Source organism: Neophocaena asiaeorientalis, unplaced genomic scaffold (genome assembly GCF_003031525.2).
Source record: "Neophocaena asiaeorientalis asiaeorientalis breed wild unplaced genomic scaffold, Neophocaena_asiaeorientalis_V1.1 scaffold51, whole genome shotgun sequence".
Taxonomy (NCBI): Eukaryota; Metazoa; Chordata; class Mammalia; order Artiodactyla; family Phocoenidae; genus Neophocaena; species Neophocaena asiaeorientalis.
This window is the reverse complement of record NW_020173335.1, coordinates 2,243,770-2,264,739: the sequence shown is the minus strand read 5'-3', so window position 1 is coordinate 2,264,739 and position 20,970 is coordinate 2,243,770. Positions and strand designations below refer to the sequence as shown.

Sequence of the window (20,970 nt, the reverse complement as noted above, 5' to 3'; positions counted from 1 at the left end):
ATCAAAAAGGTTTCAAAACACTTGGTCAAATAGGATCATAGGTCGCTGTGAAACAACACTTAATTCACTTAACGAAAGTGACAAAATACTTCAAAAGCAAATCACTTAGAGTCACAGAAACTCAATCTCTTATCAAAAGCAGTGAAAACTTTGTTCTCTTAACAGAGAGAGGAACCAAGTCCATTCCTACATCAGCCTATTTTTAATAACAAAATCCATTTACCTAATTAAATTTAATCTAATCCCAGCCTGACCATGTCCAGAACTCCTTTTCAGGGCTCCCTTTCTGCAAACCTTCCACAACTTTCTGTGTTCATATTAGTTTGTTCCTTAATTTTTTTAAGGAATTTTTTTAAGGAGAAGTAAATGTCTCTAGGACAAAATCACCCTTCTTTTCCCAACAAATTCATTTCTATTCTTCATATCTTCTTTTGCTGAGAACATACATCCTACTTTCCTAGCACACTGAAATGTTTCCCTTGATATTTTTAGTAGCTTTGATTACATATTACAGTTTTAACCCTTAAAAACCTTAATCTTTAGCAAAAACTGAAAAGGAGCAAGTGATTATGAACTGTTTGTTCACAAACAGCATTTCCTGGTTTGAATATTCTGTAACCTCTAGAAACATACATCTTCTCATAGCATAATTTCTTTCCTCAGTGTGGTACAAGACATGTGTCCAATAAACCCAAACATCTTTAGTTTCCCTCTCGTAAGGAGACAAAAGTAGGTAGATTTAGACCTGTTTAGCAATTAACGTTGCAGTATTTTATTTTATTTGAAGTAACCTGGATATTCAATAAATTCCCATCATTTTTAACTTGTCAAAACTCAAATTACCAAAAATCTGAAGAAACTATTTTAAGATAGACATACCCAAAGCATAATTATTCCTGAAGAGTTCACCTGAAAACTCTTATCTCATTTACCTTTATTTTGTAACTTATGAAAATCGTACTATTTAATTTTTTTTCTTGTTGACAAACTGTTACAAATAACATGAACTTATGACCTTCAGTAAACCTAGGTACAATAAAAGTAAGACATGTCTGTACTGACTAAACCAACAAGCTTAAGATGGCTTTAATATCAGATATTAATTTAATATTGAATATTTCCTAGATCATGTGAACCCAAAATTCACTCTGGCCAGTTTCTTTTATATTTAGAAATATTTAGTTTGTAGGTGCTTATTTTAAGTCAATTAAATAGAGCTCTTTTATAAGTTTAATTTTGATAATATTTTCCAGGGTTTGAGACATCTCATATGTAATGTACACCCAGACATATAAACAGACAAAACTAGAGATCGCATAGCTTCACTCTAAAAGCTTAGTTATGAATCAGGTATTACCATATAAACTCACTAGTTTATAAGTAACAGTTGGAATAAGTTAAATTTGTTTGCTCAGATGACCAAGGCTTCACTGTTTGTGGAAAAGACTTAAATTTGTATTTGTCCTTGATAAACCCTTAAGGAGGCTATGAATTAGATTTTGGGTGAGGAAACCTTTCCACCAGTTTGAGTTTAAAAAGGCCTTTTTTCCCTTTTTTTCCCCTTGGTTTCAGGTTTTACCTGTTTGAGCTAATTAGGCTCAGTCTCTGGTCTTTGTGGGCTGTATTTACATTTCTGATTTGTAGAAATTTGAAAGGTACATCTGCTCCTAATTCTCCAAAGAACTGATCTGCCACCTAAATGATATTAAAATATTGATTTGCCCAACTATACTTACTTTATTTGCTTTTGTATCAGAGAGAAGATTTCCATCTAAACTGAAAATCAAGAGTTCCATGTTCTAGAACTTTAGGATTTAATTTATCATGACTTCAAAAGCTTGCATAAGGCATTAACAACGGCCCTCTTTTTGAGTGCACAGGGTAGACCCAGAGCAAGATGTCTATTATTATATTTATTGACCCCTGAATATTAGTTCCCAGTTTTTACCTTATATTGTATGGGCTCAGGTAACCCTGTTGGTTTCATTTCATATGTTTAATAGTTCATGAGGGCCAGATTCATATGCCGTCTTATAATACCAAGTAGAGGAAGCCCAGTGAAACATGTCTATCCCACAATTTCAGCAAAAGAGATGTAAACATCTTATATAAAGCCTATTTAAATATACCAATTTTTATAAACTTTCATCTCAATTCTGTCAACTTTTATACCTTTAACTTTGGTTCCCATTAGGACCCAGTCAACAAGCTTTGGTCATACAAGGAGTCCTAGCAGCTTTCTTTCATTCCCCAGCCATTTTATCTATTTTGTTTAAAAGGCTCTGGGGTCCCTAGTGAGGAGTTGAACTAAGAGACTCAGGCCCTTTTGTCAGTCTTTTTATTTGATTAGTTGGCCTGTTGCCCCAAGTAACTGTTGGTCAGGTATCTAAATGTAATTTTCTTCCAGCCTTTTAAATATATATGTTTTTTAAACTGGGTAGAGTGGACTTGTTTGGGGCCCTTTAATGTTGGGAACCAATAGGGGGTCCCTTTGGCCCATCATCCATAGGTAGTGTTGCATCAAAACCTTTTGTTTTAATCCCACTAACATCCATTTTATTTATCCCATTTATTAATAACCATCTGTAGATTTCTTTATTTGGGGGGTACCAGTCTCTAAAATTTCCACCTTGTCAGGAAGAAGTCTCTAGACTTTTCCCTTCATTTTTTTAACTTCCATGTTAAACTAGTTAACATTAATTAGCCTAATGCTTTTATTAGCATCTGTAAGACCCATTGAGGGGAAGCAGAGACCACAAATAAGTCTTCCCAAACTGTTTTTTCCTTTGTTTGTTTTAAAGGAGTTCTTAGGTTAATCATTATATATGTCTTTTTCCACCTTCTAACTTGTTTTTTTCATGGGTGCCAATAAAACAGCTGCTCACTACGAGAGCGCTCTAAAATTTTACCAGTTTAGAAGTATCTCCAATTTACAGGATCCATCATCTGGCCCTTAATGAGGTATATCTTAATAGTGGCTCAAACCAATAAAATGCAAGAGGCTTCCCAATAAGAGAGCGTGGAGGGTGCCGACTAAACAAGATCCAGAAGGTTTACTCCCAAAAATAGTCTAAGAAAGTAAAGGCCTTCGTTGAACAGGCTGACACAATGAAGGTTAAGATGGCAAAAAAAAGTCCCTGAGAGTTGGCACAGACAGAAGACTGCTCGGAATCCCAGTCTGTTCGATTGGCTGACAGATGTACACCGTATGTTACCTTCCGGATGGCAGAGACCAAGTTTAAAAACACACAGCACCGAAGATCAGGTAGAACATTTACATCTCAAAGATGTAAATCAGGTAGAACATTTACATCTCAAAGACACAGGTAGAACATTTACATCTCAAAGACACCGGAAGGGAAATGCAAGTTCCCCCTAGAAGGACTTTTGTTACTTTAAGGTCAGAATTCTGAAAAGGTGTCTTATCAAGCCGGTTTTCTCTAACTTAACTGTGCACAATAGAAAAGCCCCATCTTTGTCATTTTTGAGGCAAGATTTCCTTTAATTCCCAATTAAGTAAGTACTTGTAAGTATGAGGTTTGTACGTACATAAACCTGGCTGGAGTCTTAGTTGGAGGCAAAGATATTAGGCCAGCCTCTCACCTCATCACCCACTCCAGAGTCCCCAGTGTCTTTTAGCCAGGCCCCCCACCCCCAGTATCTTTCAGCTTGGGAGCCAGGTGCCTGTTACACACCGCCACATAAAACTCTGGATCATCAACCAATAATCTGGAGCTCTGAGAACCAGGGGAGACTCACCCAGATTTGTCTGGAGTCTCTCAGGAGGTGGGTGGACAGAAGAGGCCTCTGCTGGTACCAAGGCTCCTGTTCCTCAGCGAGTTCAGGTGAGGGAGAGAAGTCAGCTCTAGGTCCCTTAGTGGCCGCCAAACTGTCACCTGGGGGATAAAAGAACACAATGTAAAAGTTGAGAATTATGTTTTAATCAACAGACATTCTGAGGACTACAGCCCGGGAGACAACCTCTGAGACGGCTCTGAGGGACTGCTCCAGAGACATAAGGCAAGAGCCAGGATCTGGAGAGTTTTTGCAACAATAACAACCAAAACAAAAAACAAAAAAAGGTAGTGGGAACATCAAAAGATTACTGCTAATTAGAGAAAACTAAAAATCTCAAGTTAATGAATTTAGTGCCTTTCCCTGTATGGGAAGATGCAAGAGTCTGGGCTCATTGAAATTATTCCTTTGATGTGCACCTATACCATCTAGGGCCAGTATCCTGCTTTTCTCCATCCTGAATCCCCTCAGGGTGCACTCTTGGGGGCAGCTGCAGTGGCTGAGGGCTTCATGGCCTCAACATCCTTTGTTTACTGAGATGACAGGTGACATTCTTTGTCCACAGTTTGCTTTATGTTTTTTGGAATATCAAAGTAAATCGGACACTATCTGCCCTACTCCTAATTTAGTTGAAATCGTTCTTGGGTCAAGTGCTATCCAAATTCCACCCAAATTACCATTTCTATTTTCATCGGGTATTTAAATCATTGCCATTTCATAGCCTGGTGTTAGCACTACTGGCATCAGAGATGGACATAGAATTGCCATCTGTGATTTTGTATGGTGACGTTATGAGTTCACTGGACTTTTTGACCTCACTTCTCTACCACAATTCAGCCGGTGTGTCTAAGTGTTTAAATCTCAAAAATAAAAAAGACAGTTACGTTTATATCATTTTTTGGTCATATAGATGTTTTAAATTTTTAGTTAAGTGATCTTATGAGTTTTGAGATTTTTTTGCCACACTTAGAAAAAGCTTTCCAAATCAAAGTTTCTTTAAAAGAAAATTACAGTTGTTTTCCCCATAATCTTCTTTGTGTGTGACTGTAAATGTTCTTTTTTAAGCAAGAGTTTTATTGAGATACAAGTCACACACCATACAATCACGTCATCTGAAGGATACGACTCAGTGGTGTTTAGTATATTCACAGAGTTGAGCAACCATCACCACAGTGTGTCTTAGAACGTTGCCATCATCCCAGAAAGAAACCTCATACCCATTAACAATCACTCCCCAGCCCCTGCAGCCCTAGGTAACAACTCTCCATCCACTAATGGACATTTGGGTCGTTTCCACTGTGGGGCTGCTGTGAATAACGTACCTATGAACATTCATGTACAAGTTTTTGTGCAGACGTATGTTCTCTTTTATCTTAAGTATATACCTGAGGAAGGAGAGGTCAGAGGTCACGGGGGCAGGAGGCATTTCTGCCGCTGGCCTAGTTGCTGTGTAGCAGAGGGGTAGGCATCCGCCACCATGTTCTGGAAGGTTCTTGGGCTCGACTAGGGCAGTAGTGTCAGGACTTTGGGTCTCTGCTGGCTGAGTGGAGCCGCCACCATGTTTGGCCGCTTGGTGGCGGGGAGGCTGGTGCAGACAGCTGCACAGCAAGTGGCAGAGGATAAATTTGTTTTTGACTTGCCTGATTATGAAAATACCAACCGTGCTGTGGTTTTTATGCTGGGAACAGTCCCATTTCCTGAGGAAATGGAAGGATCTGTCTACTTTTCCTATCCTGATTCAAATGGAATGCCCGTATGGCAACTCCTAGGATTTGTCATGAATGGGAAACCAAGTGCCATCTTCAAAGTTTCAGGTCTTAAATCTGGAGAAGGAAGCCAGCACCCTTTTGGATCCATGAATATTGTCTGAACTCCATCTGTTGCTCAGATTGGAAGTTCAGTGGAATTACTGGACAGTCTGGCTCAGCAGACTTCTGTAGGCAATGCTGCTGTGTCTTCAGTTGACTCATTTACTCAGTTCCCACAAAAGATGTTGGACAGCTTCTACAGTTTTGCTTCATTTGATGTCTCTCAGGCCCAGATGACACCAAGTCCATCTGAAATGTTCATTCCGACAAATGTGGTTCTGAAATGGTATGAAAACTTTCAAAGATGACTAGCACAGAACCCTCTCTTTTGGAAAACATAATCTGAATAAATTAATTTTTAATGGAAAAAAAAGTATATACCTATGACTGAGTTATATGGAAACTGTATGTTTAACATTCTGAGGAACTGCCAGACTGTTTTCCAAAGTGGCTGCGCCATTTTACTCCCCCCACCCCCAGCAGTGCACGAGGGTTCCAATTTCTGCACCTCCTCTCCAGCACTTGTTATGTCTTATTGATTATAGCCGTCTTAGTGGATATAAAGTGGTATCGTGTTGTGGTTTTGATTTGTATTTCTCTGATGGATAATGATATTGAGCATCTTTTCATGTGCTTATTGGACATTTGTTTATCTCCTTTGGAGAAACATCTTTTCAGATTCTTTGTGTGTTTTTAATTGGGTTGTTTGTCTTTTTGTTATTAGAAATGAGTTCTTTATATATGCCAGATACAAGTCCCTTATCAGATATATGACGTGCAGATACTTTCTCCCCTTCCATGGGTTATCTTTTCCCTTTCTTGTTGGTATCTTTTAAAAACAAAAAGTTATCATTTTTATGAAGGACAGTGTATCTGTTTTCTCTTTTGTTGCTTGTGTTTTTGGTGTCATAGCTAAGAAACCATTGCCTAATCCAAGGTCACAAATATTTACACCCTTTTTTTTTTTTGAGATAGCACGAGGAGTTCCCATACACCCTTCACCCAGCTTAACTTCATATCCATAGAACAATTAGTAAGAAATTAACATTGGTGCAGTACTATTAACTAAACTACAGACTTTATTCAGATCCTTTTCTGTCCAGGACCCCACATTGCTTCAGCTGTCACGTCTTCTCATATCAAGTCTACTTCGGGGTGGTAATTCCGCTGTCTTTTCTCGTCTCTCATGACCTGGCACTTGCGGTGTGCACTGGTCAGGCGTTTTGTAGGAGGTCCCTCGATCCGAGTCTGTCTGCTGCTTCCTCTCGATTAGACTAAGGTTGTGGATTTGGGGGAGGCATAGCACGGAGGTGAGGAGCCCTTCTCATCACATTACATCGTGTGATGCCAGGATGTCTTGTTGCTGGTAATGGTAAACTTGATCACTTGGGTAAAGTGTCTGTCGTACTTCTCTACTGTAAAGCTAGTATTTTTCCCTGCCGCACTCTACTTGTTGGAAGTTAATCCTTAAGTTCAGCCCACACTCAAAAGCAGAGAATCAAATAATTTGTGGATCTATCACCATAATCTTTTTTTAAATTAATTATTTATTTTTGGCTGCGTTGGGTCTTCGTTGCTGCGCACGGGCTTTCTCTAGTTGTGGTGAGCAGGGGCTACTCTTCGTTGTGGTGCGTGGGCTTCTCATTGCTGTGTCTTTGCTTGTTGCGGAGCATGGGCTCGGCGCGTGGGCTCAGTAGTTGTGGCTCGCGGGCTCTAGAGCACAGGCTCAGTAGTTGCAGCTCACGGGTTTAGTTGCTGCGCGGCATGTGGGATCTTCCCGGACCAGGACTTGAACCCGTGTCCCCTGCATTGGCAGGCGGATTCTTAACCACTGCGCCACCAGGGAAGTCGTCACCATAAACTTTTATACTTTGACTTTTCCTGTTAAAATCATTGATCAAATGGAATTCATTTTCATATAAAGAGAGAGGTATACTTTTTTCCAATTTTTCTACCTGTCTCTGACCATTTAATGACGAGCTGTCTCTTCTTCCTTATTTGAAATGGTGTCTTTATCATATGACAGATCCTTAAGTGTATTCCGTCTATTTCTAAACTCTTTATTCTGTTCCTTTGATTATTCCATCCCTTCTCCCATAACAGATTTTAATTATTTAAGCTACAAATATAAGTTTTTATATCTTTCAGGGCTATTCCCAAGGGAGGATTCTCTGCCCTTCTTTTATTACGGGAAGGATTGCCATGGAGAGGAGTACCAGAGAAGGGAGTGAGAAATTGAAGATACAGGAGTTAGCGGGGTCTTTGACGTAGGACCGTCTCTAAGAAGATGGGAAGGTTAGCCTCGTCATCCAGGTGGAAGGATTACTCTAAGTGAGGAGAAAAGACATCTCTTCATTATAACCTGAGAGAATGAACAAAGGGACGGACACTACAGATTACATTAGAGGTTCTTGCCAGGAATTGAGACAGTTCCCGCCTGATTGCTTCTGTCTTTCTGTGAGGTTTGATGTGCTTGGTTTCAGGTAAGGGAGGGAGGACATAGAGGTGAAGGTTTAAGGACGACAGGTTTAATGAACATTCTTGCAGATAAATCTTTGCACACTTCTGTTTATTTCCATAAAATCCTCTTTGCTAACTCAGAGAATAGATACGTTTTTGAGGCTCTCAGAAGATGCTGCTATATGGCAGGGTCCACTTAACTTAAAAGGAAGCTGAAACGCAGTTTGCCACCTTGTCCCAGCATAACCATTAGTAACTGCCCCTTATTACTTTCAAAGTATCCAGTTTAGGTGATAAATTATATGGTCATCCTATTTATAAATGAAGCTTGACATGAGGTAAATTGAATAAATTAGTTTATTAGATACTTTTAAAATGTTATAACTTGAAAGCACTGCTTTCTGAGGAAAAGCCAGCTGAATTGTTCACCTAGGAAAGACAATTCACAGCTAAGGGCTCTGCAGCATAGATGTAACCATTCACTGACAGTCCGCAGTGTTGACGTGTCCAGAAGATACACATGTTTCCAAAGAGAAGGTATCACGTGGACTCATAAAATTTCAGGTCAAGGTGGTACCTCAGTGGGGGAGTTCCCTGGCGGTCCAGTGGTGAGGATTCAGCGCTTTCACTGCTGTGACCCTAGGTTCAGTCCCTGGTTGGGAAACTAAGATGCCGCAAGCTGCGTGGTGCGGCCCAAAACAAAAAAAAGATGGTCCCTTAGTGATCACCTGGTAGCCCTTTACTTTTTTGAATGAGGAAACTGAAATCTAAAGCAGTTAAGTGATCTGTTTAAGCGTTTAGGGTAATTAACAGAAAACCAAACAGAAGCCAGATCTGATCCCCAATCGTAGATTTTTTTTTTTGCTTTAAAAAAATTTTTTTTCAATCTACTCCTGAGAAAAACTAATTAGAAAAATAATACTGTTCGTGATTTTTATGCAGCATACCAGTGCTTTCATGCCTTACAAATTAAGAAAAATTATCTACCTCTGTGTGCTACAAGATGGTCTTCAACTTCTACTGTACCTCGAATCACTACCCACTATACCGTTCATCCCCGGGATAAGGACAAGCGATGGGAAGGTAAGTAATCGTTTCTGTAAAATTGTTGAGACTTTTCTAGACAGTTTGTATCATTTTGTGGAGGTAAATACTATATTTTTCATGATAGTGTAAAATCATCTAATAATATTTTATAACTTTACAAAATCTGTTACATATTAATATTTAGATAAGCAAATGCTTGCAAACTTATAATAATAAATCTCAGTAATAAAAGTTGGATTATGGAAGTTAAAATAAGATACGTCCTCGAACAGAACCTAAGAGAATAAACTAAGACAGTAATGGACTTAGTATAATTCTCATGGGAAGCAGAGGGGTTATTTCTATAAATAATGCTCTAAAGGATAGTGGGTACTTGTAACCCAGCCTGTAATTTTATCAGGTAATAGTCATCCCAGAATTGATATGTGGGTTTTTTTGGAGTATAGTTGATTTACAGTGTTGTGTTACTTTCTGCCTTAGAGCAAAGTGAGTGGAATCTAAAAAAATGGTACAAATGAACTTCTTCGCAAAGCAGAAATGGAGTTACAGATGTTACATATGTTTAAACCCTCTCCCCTCCAGGGGTGAACATGGAGCGGTTTGCAGATGAGGCAGACGTGGTAATCGTGGGTGCCGGGCCTGCGGGGCTCTCAGCAGCCGCTCGGCTCAAGCAGCTGGCGGCCCAGCACGAGAAGGACATCCGCGTGTGTCTGGTGGAGAAAGCTGCTCAGATAGGCACGCACACACTCTCAGGGGCTTGCCTGGACCCACGAGCTCTCCAAGAGCTGTTCCCAGACTGGAAGGAGAAGGGAGTATGAAAAGTAGTTTTTTATACCCAGTCTCGTCTTTATTGCATCTCTATTTCCAAATGAAAGGAATGTGGAAAACCTTTTCACCCAGTTCTGTCTCTTAGAGGATACTTGTAGATAGATTTTTAATTTTAAAAGGGCCAAAAAATTTGAATCATATCAAATATAGTTAAAATTTTAAGCTATTAACCCATTTTTATTTAATGCCTTCTGCACATGGTATCTGTGTACTGGATTTATGAGAAGGTATTATCTTGAGAAGATCTTTGAATAAATATAGCCTTTTGATTTTGAGGGTATTTCCTAACTTGTTCCATAGGTGTTTATATCATTGTTCTTAATAAAGTGTTCTATAACTTTCCTGGGACATTGCAGTATCTAAAGCCAAGGAGGATAATTTAATCTAATTTTCTAAGGAAATACATTAATAAGACCCCTTATAACGTAAGCAGAAAAGTCACTGGTATGATACACAGAGAATCAAGTGCTAGTTTTACTGCAGTCATCATTTGTGTGACCTTGGTTAAAACATTGTACTCTATGCATCTCAGTTTTTTTCTTCTGTAAGATGGGGGGTTTTTTTTGTTGTTGTTTTATTTTTGGCTGCCTTGGGTCTTCGTTGCTGCGCGCGGGCTCTCTAGTTGCGGCGAGCAGTGGCTGCTCTTCGTTGCGGTGCACGGGCTTCTCACTGTGGTGGCTTCTCGTTTCAGAGCAAGGGCTCTAGGTGCACGGACTTCAGTAGTTGTGGCACGCGGGCTCAGTAGTTGTGGTGCATGGGCTTAGTTGCTCCGTGGCATGTGGGATCTCCCCAGACCAGGGCTCGAACCCATGTCCCCTGCATTGGCAGGCGGATTCTTAACCACTGCGCCACCAGGGAAGCCCTGTAAGATGGGTTTTATTACTGCTGTTCAGGGTATTCAGTGTTAGAATATTTAGTATCTGTGAACATACTCTGTAAAGATTGTTAAAAAACAAAATTCACCTGAGTAAATTTAAAGATCAAATTGCCTTTATTCAGTGATTCTGGGCAGCATCCCATCTAGCAGACAGAAGGGAGCTCCAAGGAGCAGCAGAAAAGGAAAGGGTTTGACAGGCAGAAAGGGGGTGGGGCATGGAAGTCATAAGCAAAAGGGTTATTTCAGGGTATTCCCTGGCAGGCCAGTGGTTAGGACTCTACGATTTAAAAAAAAGGGGGGAGGGAAAGGGTTAGTTCAGGCACTGTTGCCTACCAGGCGAGGCTTCAGGTGGTGCCTCACAGGGACTGGTGAGAGGCTGACGCGCAAGATTACATTCCTTGCAGAGGCCGGAACTGAATGAGGTTAAGGTCAGGGCTGGGTTTGCTGACGTGGGGCTTAGCACAAGGGACGATGCTCTTCTTTCTAAAGCAGTGAGCTCCTTGGAACGAGAAATGCTGGAACTATGCCTAATTAACTTTCTCTCTTCAATGTTATATCAGTAATTCAGGTATCGCTGAATTATTACTGACACAATATCAGTTCTAATAGAAAAAGTTTTTCACGTCAAAGCCTTATGTAGCCAGGCAGATCCAATCCCTTCCATGCCTGTTAATTGCCTTTATCCAGAGGAAAACTGAAACTCTTCTCTTTCCATGGAGCAGGAAGTTACAGCAGGTACCTAGGCATCTCACACAGAGGCAGGGAGACAGGAAGACAGCCCCCCTGATGTTCACTTTCAAAGGTGGCTCCAAGGCCCCCAGCAAGGACATTCCTGGGATGCAAACTGGCTTATTTAGGTTTAAAAAGATTCCCATGCATCTCAAAGAGACAAAGGATTTATGGTGTCAAGTTCTCCAAAGGAAGTGATGGAAGAAAAGTGAGGGGGATAGTTCCCTTTCCTTTTTGACACAGTAGTTTATGATTTGTATTTACCTCACAAGTATGAACTAAAGTCCTTTTCTCTCCTCCTTTGGTTTCCAGGCTCCACTTAACACTCCCGTAACAGAAGATAGATTTGGAATTTTGACAGAGAAATACAGAATTCCTGTGCCAATTCTCCCAGGTGAGGAATGATAAATTCTCTAGACTTAACAGAATTCCACAGCTGGAAGGAGCTACATTTCATTGGGTGGAATCCCTTCCTTTTACAGATGAGAAAACTAAGTCCCAGAGACTCGAAGGACTTAACCAAAATTTCACAGCTAGCTTGTGGGGAAGAAAGCAGGCCTAGAGCCCAGTGCTTTTGTCTTCCAGTCTAGAAGAATTGAGATAGTCTTGTACGGCAACCAGGGATTTTTAATTTAGTCTGTAATGTCGTTTTCAATGTAATAATAATTTGAACTGTAGACCAGAATTGTTAGAAAATAAATTGAAATTATGGCCATAAGATGATGTGTGTGTATTTATGTAGAAATTAGACATTGATTAGAATTTCTAAATTAAGTATTTCTGTTTTTGAGATGTTTTACCCATAAAAAGTCAGACTTCTAAACTAAGCATGTATCTGTAGGTCTCCCAATGAACAATCATGGCAATTACATTGTGCGCCTGGGACATCTGGTGAGCTGGATGGGAGAGCAGGCGGAAGCCCTGGGTGTGGAAGTGTACCCCGGCTATGCGGCTGCAGAGGTTTGTGGGGCCCTGTTCTTAGTGCTTATAGGACGCGGTCTCTGTTTCTTCTGAAAAGCAACCAAGATGGGTACAGAGGTAAATAGATGTATATTTTCAAACAGCCATAGGATTTTAGAATTGCAAGCTCAGAAGAAATCTTAGCAAGATCTCACGCAAAGGGTACTTGAAGTCCTTGTCACCACATCATGTGACTGTCCAGCTTAGGACTGAACACCTTCAAGGATGAAAAAATATCTCCAATGTTTGGTTTGTTGGTGATACTCTCTTCCTTAAGTTGAGGAGACGTTTATTTACTGTTTTATACTGTGCGGAACGAATCTGTGCCCTCCTCCAGGGAGAACTCTTCCAGTTATAACTATGCCCTGCTCTCCTTCCCCGCCTTCGCAGGTGGTTTTTCTCTTCCCAGTTAAATAGCCTCCATTCTTACAGCCACCATATAATATGCAAATATGTTGAGTCCCTTCAGTATTCTCCTTGCCCTCCTCTGACCGCGTTCCCTTTTTATTCCCTTTCGAAGTGGCACCCAGAATGTCTTCACTACTTCCAGCCTGCTGTACAGCAGGGCCATTCCCCTCTTCATTCTGGAAACTGTTCTCCCAGTAATTTCCTCAAAATAACTTTTGGCGGCCACATCGGACTGTAGCTTCTCACTGAATACTGTTGGGGAAATTATTAAAACTAAAATCTCCTGCCAGCCCAGAAAAATCACCTCTCCATATTATAAACAAGAGTGAGCCCGTTTCTTCTTGCCAAGACTACAGCGCGGCTACAGGCCATCTAGGGAGGTCGCCGGAACAGAAAGAAATCTCACCCTTTTGCAGAGTCAGGCAGATACAGTCCATCACATGCACGTTAATCGTCTCTATCCAAAGGACAAATAAAGCGTCCTGTATCTTTGTGACAAGTGGGAAGTGACAACGCGGAGGCCAGCACGGAGCCCAGACTCTTCCCCCAGAGAGAGGGAGACCGGCCACCATCCTCCTCCATGGTCACATCTCAGGTGTGTCCCCGAGTACCCAAGAAACTCATTGCTGAGAAACAGACCTGGCAGGAGTCTCACTTAGCTTTTAACATGACTCCCATATATCTAAGACAGACAGAGAAAGGGTTTACAGTTAAGTTTTCTAAAGGAAATGCTAAAAAAAATCTGGATGAGAGAGGGAGTGCTCTTGTTTTTGGCACAAGCGAAAATTGAAAAACTTTGTTTTTACCTTTACAGTATATAAACCAAATAAAATACATGGTCCCTGCATTACACTTGCCAACACTGCTTTCTGGTCTCCCAGTTCATGCACATGCATTTGGTTTTGCATTTCTCCCAATTAAACTGTGTTCAACAGGAATCAAAGTCACAAGTGGGTGTTTTGTAGCATCCATGATTTTCACTTTTTGAGTGTATCTGCACATATGCCCACTCGCGTGCGCTCTCTCTCCCTCCGTGTCTCTCTATGTCTCTCTCTGTCTCTCTCTGGTCCCCTGCAGCTCTCCTCTCCTCCCCAGGTTTTGTACACCGAGGCCGTTTTCGGGTCCAGGCCACAGCCACATACTACTGTGGATTTGTTTTCAAGGTGTCACATCCATTGCTGCTGGTTCTTGTTTCGCCTTTCCTCTCCCGTGCTTTCTGCTGTGAGGTTCTAGTGTACAGTTTGTTCTTTCCTGTCCAAAGAGCATTTTCCTCCAGAGAAAACAGAAACCAAATAAGAGAATTGTTATTTCTCATCTTCAGAATCATACCTTTGACCAGTTTTCCCTTTTCTTTGTGGTCCAGAAATAACTTGGACTGCGTTCAACCCCTCTCTGTTTTGTCTTGTTGTCTGGTCTTTTGGTTTTGGGGTCTGGGCTCACTGGAGACAGAGGCTTTCCCGACACTCTCCTCAGCCGCCCACCTGACGGTCCAGGCTGTCACGGGCGCTGACCCCAAGTTCTGTGCGCATGCCTTTGACCCCTGAACTCGGCAGAGGGCTTCCCGCTGCATCTTCCCGGCTCCTTCGTTGTTCTCTGGCAGCTCCCCCTGTTCTTCCTCACCAGGTTGGGGCATTTCCTTCATTTCCAGCTGTTTGAGCTGTGTTCTGTCTAGAAGGGAGTAGCTTAGAAGCACATCCCCTTTTTTGCTGGAACATTCTTAAGCCTTTGTCTCTATAACCTTGAGAACAAGCTCACCTTCTAAAAATCGAAGGCTGTTTGTTTCTTTGCAAGCGGTTGTGAATCCCCAGGTGATAACCAAACGTGTTTTCATTCTAGGTCCTTTTTCATGAAGACGGTAGCGTGAAAGGAATTGCCACCAACGACGTAGGGATACAGAAGGATGGTGCGCCCAAGGTATGCACATAACAGTTCTGCGCTTCACAAACTGACAGTGAAAGAGAAAGAATCAACTCACACCCAATAATTCAGTCTTGCTACAAACTGCACATTAATTAAGTGCATGTTAGAACATTAGTTATTAATGTGGAATTTTTCTCATTGTTAAAAAAGAGAGAAACATCTTTGAACTAACCGTAATTTAGGCAAGTAGATATAACATGTTTAACAATAATTTTCTTAAAAGAAAAAACATGACATACAAATATCAAACAAACATGGGTCAAAGATTTTATTTCACTGATTAATTAATGAGGGAATCAGTAAGATGTTACAACCAGTTCAAGGAGAATCAAAAACCGTGCACACGTGGGTCAGCAGCTGGGCCACCTCCACAGTTTTCACTTCTGTGGACAAGAGTCATTTGCATTATTACTGTCAGTAAAGCTGCTGGAGTCTTTGACAGGATTTTGACATCTTTTGGTAAATGCAAAACTGATTGACCTCATCTCTTTCAAAATAGGCTTCAATGGCCTTCTGGTTTTCACAACTTGTTAATTTTGCATTTGTAAAAGAAGAGCTCCTAAGACATGGATCTCACACTCTGTAAGATCCCTTGGAAAGGACAAGGAAAAAAAATACCTTGCTTTCCTATGATAACAAGAGCAAAACACAAATTAACGTCTTGATAAATTAACTTGCCTGTTCATGTTTATTTGTTAATTGTCTTAATTTCTCAACTAGATTAGAACCTCAGAGATCATGGAGGGTTACTCCAGAGCTAGCATAGTGCCAGGCAGTGCCGGGGCCTCAGTAGAGATTTGTCAACTCCCAGTTGGTCCTCTCTGCCATTGTAGAACAGAGCTGGGCATCTGGTCTAAGTCTCCTCCAGCAGATTGTCCTGCTTTTCAGTCCTTCCTGCACAGAGATGAGCAAGTACCAAAGCTCTCGAGTCTTACCTGCATCGTCGTTCTCCTGGTGGCCTGGCTGGCTACACCAGAATCACGTGAGGCCTTGCGGCTCAGCCTATCCTGTGGCAGGGCCCGGGAAGCTGTCTTGTATCAAGCCCCAGGGATTCTGATGCATAGTCAGGTTTGCAACACCTCTTACCTCATCCTGCTTCTTATAGTGTGACCTGTACCCTCAGCACAGAAGGCCAGACTCTGATAGCAGGAGTTTGCAACAAAGTAAGAGTTTATTGCAGGGCTCCCAGCAAGCGGGTGTGAGACAGGCCTCTCAGATCCACTGCACCCGGTCTTTGGGTTCAGGGTGTTTTAAAGCAGAAGAATAAAGAAGCTGGGAAGAATCATCATCTCGTGACATTTCTTACTCTGTTTCGGGGGTCAGGGTGTCTCTGATTGACGATGCTCTGGCCGGGTGGTCCACGCCTCGGGGTCTCTGCGCTCATCTTGCCCTGGAGAAACAGCCTGAGTTTGTACGTTAGTGATGAGATCTACAAGAGCCATTTTAGTACAGTGACTGTTATCAGTGACAGCCATTGTAGTCATCGGACTCTAGTTGACTGGTGTTGAGTGAGCACAGGATGAGGTCGGAGGGCACAGAAAGGGAACAGAGTTCTGGATGGAGAGGAATCATGAACTCAGTAAGGGAGCTCGGGCTTAAGGGAACTCAGTGATGATAAAAGAATACTGTCTTTCTTATATTCTTTCCTGTGTTATGGCTATTCCTTTCTGTATTTTGATCATTTGATTATAAATTGCATTTTATTCTTTAAAAATGTCCGTATTTAATATTACAGCAACATTGAAGCACGCAAATTCTACCATTCTGATAGTTCTTTTTGTGTGTGTATTGTCAGGGTATTTGTTCAAATGTATATTTTTGTGTCTTGTGCTTTGTAGTTGTAAAAACACTCATATATTGTATTTATATAGATATAAAAGCATAGAAGAGTACAGTGGAGTCTCAGTAATTTGAGTTTGTAAATTTCTTTTTCTTTTTTTTTTTTTTTGCGGTACGTGGGCCTCTCATTGTTGTGGCCTCTCCCGTTGCAGAGCACAGGCTCCGGACGCGCAGGCTCAGTGGCCATGGCTCACGGGCCCAGCCGCTCCGCGGCACGTGGGATCCTCCCAGACCGGGGCACAAACCCGTGTCCCCTGCATCGGCAGGCGGACTCTCATCCACTGCGCCACCAGGGAAGCCCCTTTTTCTTTTTTTTAAAAATTTATTTATTTATTTTTGGCCGTGTTGGGTCTTCGTTGCTGCGTGTGGCTTTCTCTAGTTACGGCGAGCGGGGGCTACTCTTCGTTGCTGTGCGCAGGCTTCTCATTGCAGTGGCTTCTCTTGTTGCGGAGCACGGGCTCTAGGTGCGCGGGCTTCAGTAGTTGTGGCTCGCGGGCTCTGGAGTGCAGGCTCAGTAGTTGTGGCGCACGGGCTTAGTTGCTCCGCGCAGCACGTGGGATCTTCCCGGACCAGGGCTCGAACCCGTGTCCTCTGCATTGGCAGGTGGATTCTTAACCACTGTGCCACCAGGGAAGCCCATGCAAGTTTATTTTCATACGGCCGGTGGGGTGAGGAGAAGCAGGGATGGATTCTTTGTTCTCCGCCAGTTGGCTCCGTTGATTGCGGCATGGTTAGGCTTCCTCCTGCTCTTGCACGGAAACATTCTCGTCGCTCACAGACACCTCCGCCTGGCGGTACCCAGTTCTCTGTCCTCTCACTTGGCCCCTGGTTGGCAGTGCTGGCACAGCTGAATAACTTTTTCATTCCTGAAACACTGTCTGGACCTGGCTTTTCACACCACCTTCTCCTGGTTTTCCTGGTGTTTCAGGGCCCCTCCTGCCGCCTTTGCTTGCTCTTCCTCTGTGCCTTGTCCTCTGAGTATCCAGTGACAGGGCTTGAAACACGTCTCCCCTGAGTCCCAGAATCCTGCGTCCTGCTGCTCATTCAGTAGCTCTAATCTTAGGTCTAATAGGCATCTTACTGTCAGAATTCTGATGTGGATGTTTTCATGTTTCGGAGGTTAAGTAACTTGCCCAGGGTCAGGCCACTGTTAGGTAGTGGAGCTGGGGTTGGAGTAGAGGCTCCAGAGCTGCCCCTTGCACACTAAGGAGCATATTGCCTCTAAGAGGAATATTTTAGTCCATTCAGATCGAGTTGTTTTATAAGTGGTGCTGAGTAAACTGCGTGTCCATCTGGAAGCAAATAGTTAGACTTTCATTTTATTTTAATTCTGATGATTTCTTAAAACAATAAAAAAAATTAGAAATCTAGGTTATAGATTCTTGCCTATAAAGGCAAGAAATTAAAAACCTATAAGAGGCAGGCCTTTTTTAACTATTTAAAAATTAAACACTTCTGTATACCAAAAATACTAGTGAGTCTGCAGATAAGCAGGAGATCGGGGGAAAATTTTTGACGACCCGTGATGTCAAAGAGCACTTCTACATTGACAAGAAAAAAGAGAACACAGTAGAAAAACGGGCAGAATCTTACAAAATGAAGAGCAGATCCCGGTGAGCAGTAACCACTAGCCAGGAGGCAGGTCCTCTGATGCCTCTTATCTGGGCCCCAGGGTCCTGTGCCGGCTCCCCAGCCCTCCTCACGGCACATAGTCACACCTAGTCCTTGCACGCCTGCGTAGTCATTTATGTTTAGCTCTGCCTCCATGCCTGGCCCCAGGGAAACGGACAGTGTTTTTCTGCCAGCTCTACACTTAGCAAAACCGTGAAAGGAACAGTTATACTGTCACTAGCTAGAAATAGGAAAAGGGTCTTCTTATACACTGTGGGTGGAAATGTGAATTGTTCAGGCTGTGGGGAAAGCAGTCTGGGAACATCTCATAAAATAAAAGTAGGTGTGCCCTTTGACTGTACAGTGCCACTCCTGGGAACCTAGCTTACAGGAATAAAAGCACCAATGTTGTAAGGATACATATACAGGGTGTATGTTTTATGACATTGCTTATCATAGCAAATAAACTGGAAACAGTGAATGGCTATTACCCATTAGCAGAATGGCTGGATAACCCACGGTGTTCCCACACGGACTACTGCCCGCCATTCAAAAGAAGGATTTGAGCCACACAGTGACTTGGAAAGGTTTCCATGAAGTATTATATGATGCTACCATTGTGAAATAAATCAGGAACCAAAAAAGTTGAGGTGTCTGTGTAAATACCTCAGTCCACAGGTGCGTATGTATATATATTTGGGTAAAACTTGGCGTGCTAGGCTGTTAACAGCGTTTATGGACGAGTGAAGTATAGTAAGAGGCAGGAGATGGGAACAAATCCAAAGGTACTCAGCACAGGCACTTATAGGACGTGTGTGCACGTGTATGACGTTGGTGAGCTCTGCACAGAGAAACACAGAGTCACCAACAAACGTGAAAGATGTTCAGACTCTCTAGTGACTGAACGTATGAAATCAGTAGTGAAATAGTTCTTACCACTTAGACCGAGAATATTTCGCGTCAAGGATATCAATGTGAGCCATGCTTATAATAGTGAAACAGCCTGGAATAACCTAAACGTCCAGTTATTGAGAGCTGATTGAGAAGGTAGGAATCTATCCAAGCATTAAAAATGAATGCTTAGGACTTCCCTGATGGTGCGGTGGTTAAGAATCCGCCTGTCAGTGCCGGGGACACGGGTTCGAGCCCTGGCCTGGGAAGATCCCACATGCCGTGGAGGAACTAAGCCCGTGCGCCACAACTACCGAGCCTGCACTCTATAGCCTGTGAGCCACAACTCCTGAGCCCGCGAGCCACAACTACTTGAGCCTGCACGCCTAGAGCCCGTGCTCTGCAACAAGAGAAGCCACCACAGTGAGAAGCCTGTGCACCGCAATGAAGAGCAGCCCCTGCTCTCTGCAACTAGAGAAAGCCGGCGCATAACAACGAAGACCCAACGCGGCCAAAAATTAATTAATTAATTATTTTAAAAATGAATGTTTAATTTGGTATATGTTGCCTTAGGCAAATCACTTCATATTGTATAATGTGAAAACAGTTATAAAATATATTGCCTTAGGCAAATCACTTCATATTGTATAATGTGAAAACAGTTATAAAATGCTTTGTCCGTATGAACCATTTTTTTTGTATGAATGTTTCTGTATACACACAATACCTGTAAACATATGAATGGAGAAATACCGGGAAATATGTATTTCATAAGAGACTTTCCTTATTATTCTGCATTCCTTTATTCAGGAGCTTTACTGCGTACCTACCCTGTGCCGGATATAAGTGCAAAATACAGAGCAAAAGAGAGAGAGAGACTTTTTAATTGTAGCTTATTTTTTCCCCTTGGAAAAAACAAGTTGCAGTTTTACAGTATATATCCAGCAATAGAGAACAAGTAAAATTAAAGTGAAAAAAGCAAGTAGCTGAAGAGTATGTTTAGGATGATCTTGTTTGTGTTAGAAGGATATACATAGACTCATGTAGTTTTTTTATTCATGGAAAATTTCTGGCATGATTCACAAGAAATCTATTAATGGTGTTTTTTGCTTCAAATCATGGGACTAGAAAATCAGGAACAATGGGGAAATGGCCTTTCACTTTAAAAAAATTTTCTTTTAGTTATATAAGTTTCAGGTGTCTAGCATTATAATTCGACATCTGTATACACTAGACAGTGGTGAGCAGCCCAAGCCTGGTTACCACCTGTCACCACACACTTGACCCCCTTCACTCATTTCGGCCTCCCCCCTTCACTTTTCACTGTACATTCATTTGTAGATAATTTTTCGTGGAGGGATGAACATGCTTTATTTGTTTTTTTAATGCATACAGACTTAACCATTCGATCAATGACAAAGACACAAGATACGTTATAAAATTTAAATTAGATTCCACTTAAAACAGCGTTTAGTTCTGTTACTAAAATTACATATCTGCACCTTCTCTTCTATACCTGAATCATAGATCAATTCAAAACTGACCAGAATGTGAATATTTTTAAAATTGTCAAACATTGCAGTTTAACGTGTTCCTGTTTCTTAGACAACTTTTGAGCGGGGGCTGGAACTACATGCCAAAGTCACAGTCTTTGCAGAGGGCTGCCATGGACACCTGGCCAAGCAGCTGTACAGGAAGTTCGACTTGAGGGCCAACTGCGAGCCCCAGACATACGGGATCGGGCTCAAGGAGGTACTCGAGTTTGCCGGTGTGACTTCCACGCGAAAAGATGAAGCT

The 20,970-nt window shown here is 41.9% G+C and overlaps 1 protein-coding gene and 1 pseudogene across 2 annotated transcripts in view; both read left to right on the top strand.

Annotated features, from left to right (window-relative positions):
- Nucleotides 1–20,970, top strand: part of ETFDH (electron transfer flavoprotein dehydrogenase) — a 34,359-nt gene that overhangs the window by 2,706 nt on the left and 10,683 nt on the right. For both annotated transcript variants that reach the window (XM_024746078.1, XM_024746079.1), the window contains exons 2-7: nucleotides 9,006–9,146; nucleotides 9,693–9,922; nucleotides 11,857–11,938; nucleotides 12,386–12,504; nucleotides 14,749–14,826; nucleotides 20,779–20,925. In XM_024746078.1, coding sequence (XP_024601846.1) covers nucleotides 9,006–9,146; nucleotides 9,693–9,922; nucleotides 11,857–11,938; nucleotides 12,386–12,504; nucleotides 14,749–14,826; nucleotides 20,779–20,925 — 797 coding nt within the window. The remainder of the gene's footprint in view (nucleotides 1–9,005; nucleotides 9,147–9,692; nucleotides 9,923–11,856; nucleotides 11,939–12,385; nucleotides 12,505–14,748; nucleotides 14,827–20,778; nucleotides 20,926–20,970) is intronic.
- On the top strand, nucleotides 5,354–5,944 carry LOC112400378 (protein Hikeshi pseudogene; annotated as a pseudogene).